The sequence below is a fragment of the Condylura cristata genome, unplaced genomic scaffold, assembly GCF_000260355.1.
Source record: "Condylura cristata isolate star-nosed mole 26May11 unplaced genomic scaffold, ConCri1.0 scaffold00001, whole genome shotgun sequence".
Classification (NCBI taxonomy): Eukaryota; Metazoa; Chordata; class Mammalia; order Eulipotyphla; family Talpidae; genus Condylura; species Condylura cristata.
Genome location: NW_004567102.1, coordinates 12,806,191 through 12,811,267, shown reverse-complemented (window position 1 = coordinate 12,811,267; position 5,077 = coordinate 12,806,191). Strand labels below are relative to the sequence as shown.

The 5,077-nt window shown below is 42.0% G+C and overlaps 1 protein-coding gene across 4 annotated transcripts in view; it reads left to right on the top strand.

Annotated features, from left to right (window-relative positions):
- Positions 1-5,077, top strand: part of ADGRF5 (adhesion G protein-coupled receptor F5) — a 106,292-nt gene that overhangs the window by 94,305 nt on the left and 6,910 nt on the right. For all 4 annotated transcript variants that reach the window (XM_004673548.2, XM_012723430.1, XM_012723441.1 and 1 more), the window contains 4 exons: positions 272-1,660; positions 2,845-2,886; positions 2,979-3,038; positions 3,594-3,678. In XM_004673548.2, the coding sequence (XP_004673605.1) occupies positions 272-1,660; positions 2,845-2,886; positions 2,979-3,038; positions 3,594-3,678 (1,576 nt within the window). The remainder of the gene's footprint in view (positions 1-271; positions 1,661-2,844; positions 2,887-2,978; positions 3,039-3,593; positions 3,679-5,077) is intronic.

Below are 5,077 nucleotides of genomic sequence, written 5' to 3'. Positions count from 1 at the left end.
AAATTATCTCTACCACCTGCTGTATGGGCTTCATGAGTATTGTGGTTCATTGACACTATTGCTAATTGTTTGAATAGGCCTATAGTCTTAGGGACCTCTGCTTACTACCTGCTCTAAGATGGTCAGCCACAGACCCCTACAACCTGTGACACCTCATTGTTCTCTTTTCCTCATACTTGTATCCACTCAACCTGTTTCTATGGACATGTTATGTTTCCTTTGATAAAGGAAAGAACTTGCTTGGTTTGATCCCATTCCATGTCATTTTCAGCATGTTCTTGCCACGGTTAGTGTCCTACTCGGAAAGTCCATGTTCAGTACCTGGAAGGAGTTACAACAGCAACAGACCAACCAGAGCTCACGGTTACTGGATTCAGTGGAAAGATTTTCCCGAGCGTTATGGACAGAGGACAGCACTTTCCAGCCCATCAACCAAACCAATGTGCAGATGAGAGGCATGGTGATAAAAGGCTCCAAAACCTACACACCGAAATTTGTTTTCTCAGACTCTAACCTCTGGGGCAACGTGGCAGTTGATGAGTACCAGCTGGGAAATCTGCAGACAAATTCAACTATTGTCACCATGGCTTTCCCAACTCTCAAAACCATCCTTTCCCAGGATGCTCAAGGACAGAGCTTTGCAAACAGCTTAGTGATGACAACCACAGTCAGCCACAATCTAACCATGCCATTCCAAATATCAATGACTTTTAAAATCAACAGACCTTCAGGCAGCAAACCACAGTGTGTCTTCTGGAACTTTAATCTCACCAATTACACAGGAGGCTGGGACAGCAGTGGGTGCCAGATGGAAGAAGTCCACAGAGACATCATCTCCTGCAGCTGCAACCACTTAACGTCATTCTCCATCCTCATGTCCCCTGACTCCCCAGACCCTGATTCGCTCCTGAAAATACTGCTGGATATCATCTCCTACATTGGGTTGTGCTTTTCCATCCTGAGCTTAGCAGCCTGTCTCATTGTGGAAGCGGTGGTGTGGAAATCGGTGACCAAGAACCGGACTTCCTATATGCGCCACATCTGCATTGTGAACATTGCCGCCTCCCTGCTGGTGGCTGACACCTGGTTCATCGTGGCTGCTGCCATCCATGACAACTACTACCCACTCAATGAGACAGCCTGTGTGGCTGCCACCTTCTTTATCCACTTCTTCTACCTCAGTGTCTTCTTCTGGATGCTGACTCTGGGCCTCATGCTCTTCTACCGCTTGGTTTTCATCTTACATGACACCAGCAAGTCCATTCAGAAGGCAATTGCCTTTTCTCTTGGCTATGGCTGTCCTCTTGTCATCTCAGTCATCACCGTGGGGGCCACCCAGCCGCAGGAAGTCTACACAAGGAAGAATGCCTGTTGGCTTAACTGGGAGGATACCAAGGCCCTGCTGGCTTTCGTCATCCCAGCGTTGATCATCGTGGTGGTGAATATGACCATCACTGTCATCGTCATCACGAAGATCCTGAGACCTTCCATTGGTGACAAGCCAAGCAAGCAAGAGAAGAGCAGCCTTTTCCAGATCAGCAAGAGCATTGGGGTCCTCACACCACTCTTGGGGCTCACCTGGGGTTTTGGTCTTGCCACTGTGTTCCAGGGGAGCAACGCTGTATTCCATATTGTATTTACCCTCCTCAATGCCTTCCAGGTAAGCTATGTAGCCAAGTACTCTCAGGAAGTATCCAGGCTGGTGGGACAAACTAATGATAGAAACACAAACAGGAGTTAGGAATGGAAAGGATTTAGTCCAGAGGTGGTCCTAGCCCTAAAGAGTGATGATTGCAACAACGCAGTGAGCTAGGAAGGACACATTCCTCTGATTCCATGGACCTTCACATCTCTAATCACCTGCATTATAATTTAGTCACATATGTGACTATATGATCCGATAATACAAGTAGGAAAAAAGTCCCTTTACTACTGGATTTTCCTTTTTATCCAACATTATCTTGCTCCAGCCTGTTATGTCCTAAGTACAAATATGATTAAACCAAATAATCTCTCTATTTAATTTTTACTAGCACTGCATAAGCTTGCCTTTGTGAGGCTAGGGATCATGTTTATTTTATTCATTACTATATCAAAAAGACTTGACACAAAGTATGTGCTCAGTGATCACTTGGTGAAAGAAACAAATGCTATGTACCTGGGATTTTCTCTAGAAACATTTGCAGAAAAATGATAAAATGAATGTTCTCTATAATGTAATCTCTCTCCTCTGATTTAGTAAAATGAGAAAGACACCTTTTCTCTCTTAACACACATAAATAGGGCCCCCCCATGAACTGGTGAGGAGGCAAATGATCTGGAGGTGAGGGTTGAATATTATTCCAAGTTGTGCAAATCCTAGCTCCTCTACTGGAGAGGAGTCCATAGCCCAGCCTATGAGGCTCATTTCTTGTTCTTTAAAATATGCCTTGACACATGGAGGACTTGCTGGTGGGAAGTCCATGGGGATTACAACTGAGAAAAAATGTACAAAATAAAGAATGATGTTATATATATAATAAAACATACCTTGCCTACTTGGGGCTGGTTATTCTATCCCATGTCCCAGGTCTTCATCACAATCATGTGTGGTATATTTCAGGACATAAGCAGCAGGACCTCTAGTTCACAATATGGAAATTATCCTTATAGCATATAACATCCCTTGGCATATGGATCTACCGCATCCCTGTTAAAGTGATCATCTACTGGACTCATTCCATAAACTCTGATGTAGAAAAAGGCAGTACAAGTTCAATGTCAGATTAATATAATAAAACTTCTGTTATTTTACTGGATGATATAATATGATTAAAATGAACTTTCCCCCAACTCTTTCTTCAGGGATTATTCATTTTACTCTTTGGATGCCTCTGGGACCAGAAGGTAAGAACAGTGACAGTTTCACACTCTTAGAAAAGTCTAAGGTGCATGTGACTTGTTGAACTGACATTACAGGTATCTTTTAAACATTACAGGTGCAGGAAGCTTTACTGAATAAGTTTTCACTGTCAAGATGGTCTTCACAGAACTCAAAGGTAAATATTTCCTTTATGGAGATATTTCCTTTATGGAAACCCCTCTGTCCACAGCATAGATTGTTCCATTGTTTTTGTACCTGACATTCTGCCTATTAAGTCAGCTAAGGAGAAGAGTCTGTCCCCAGAGCTTTGATAGGCATTCAGATAGAACAGATAAAGTCAGTTGTAAGTTAAATTCAGATTTCAAAGGGAAACATCCTTTAGAGAAACCCAAGTCAACAAAGAAGACAATTTGAAGAATAACAATCAATTTTCTCGGATTTGCAAAATAATTGTCTCAAAGATATTTGACTTAGAAAATTTATGAAGATACCAGAATCCTATTTAATAATTGAACATAAAGTTGACAGTTATTTTCCTAAAACTGATGCTGAGATTACAGTGTTTCAAAGTGGCTCTTCTCATAGCTTGGCTCCTTTAAGGGCTCTCTTAAGGAGGTGGGAGGAGAAATGCAGGAAGTGACCACTAGAGGGCAGCAAACCAATCCTTCTAGAGAGGAAAACAGGACCTGGGTTAAATTTACACATAATTTTCTTTTTGCCTTTTTTCTAGTCCACATCCCTAGGTTCATCTACACCTGTATTTTCTATGAGTTCCCCAATATCAAGAAGATTTAACAATTTATTTGGTAAAACAGGTATGTAGTGACTTTTATTGTTTGGATAACCCTTACAGATTTGCCCTCAGGGGGCTTCTCAGCCACTTTTCCCAATCCCCTTCTCTGTCAGTTCCCTGTGGTAACCTCCTTTGGTACAGAGGCTAAATAGAAGGACTTGTCTTTTCCCAAACCACCAGGAAGTTGTTAGAGGGGTCATCTGCCCTCAATGGGCAACTAGTCATAATGTATTCAACTTGAAGAATAAGATTGAAGAATCTTGACAAGCCTTAGCAAACTGTCAAAAGTGTATCAACCATAAAAATCGAAACTGTAAATTGTTGACCTTGTCAAATGGAGTTTTTTTAAGTCAGGTTAGGAAGGAGTAAGAAGGTGGTGTTCCTGGGTCATAGTGCAACAAAATACACACACACACACACATACTTGATATTTGATTTAGGTAAGATTGGTTTACATCCTTGCTTATGTTTGGAAGTATAGGTTTTTCCCCTCTTCAGGTATTATTACTCCAGTGCACCCACCATCAAGGTACCATAGTTCATCATCACCAGCAAAGGATATATTTAGAAAATCACACAGTAGGATTATGGGTTCCCCTTCCCTTCCTCAACTTATTTTTTTCTTTTTTTGGGGTGAGTTGGTTTTACATATTGATTCTTATCATCAAACTCCATACATATATGAGGGACCACTCAAGTTTACGTTAATGTTAGAAGAATGCACGAACTGTTCAAATTTCCACCTTGGGCATATTAAAAGGAATAATATTACTGACTTTGGACAGTGGGTCTCAGTTATTCTGAAACCCCTGTTTCAGAAATTGAAACCCTGTTTCATGTCACCAACCCTCCAGGAACACAGACACCAGAATTCCTTCCAGCCTCTCAAAACTGAACGGTTTTCACAAATGAGGTATCTAAAAATGTGTCCATTGCTCAGGCCAAGGTTTTTCCTATAAAGGCAAATTCTGAGAATGCCCATTAATTGATAAAACTTCAGAGAACTTGATGTTTTCAGCTGTAATTCAATGTACTACTCATGAAACTGGCAAGACACTTTTGATTTCAAAAGCCACTGACTGGATCTGTTGTGAAACGAGCAAATCCTGAGGTGGCGTTAGAACACTCCCTCGTCCACTCAGTCACTGGAGCCTGTAGACCATTTTAACAGAGTGGCCAGTCTTTGAGTGATTTTTCTGGAGTCAGAACGGGGTTGCCGCGCCAGCACGACAGCAGGGATGGTCTGAGCGAAGGACGTCAGGATTAAAACACACACACTTCTTGGTCAGCAAGCAAAGGCACACTTTATTCTTCTCTCCTTCCCTATTTATCCCCTTCAGCATGGAGCCTGGGGCTGGGGGTAGGTGGAAGCTCTCAGCAAGTGCATCAATAACATGCAACAATAACATGGGGGTCAAAGA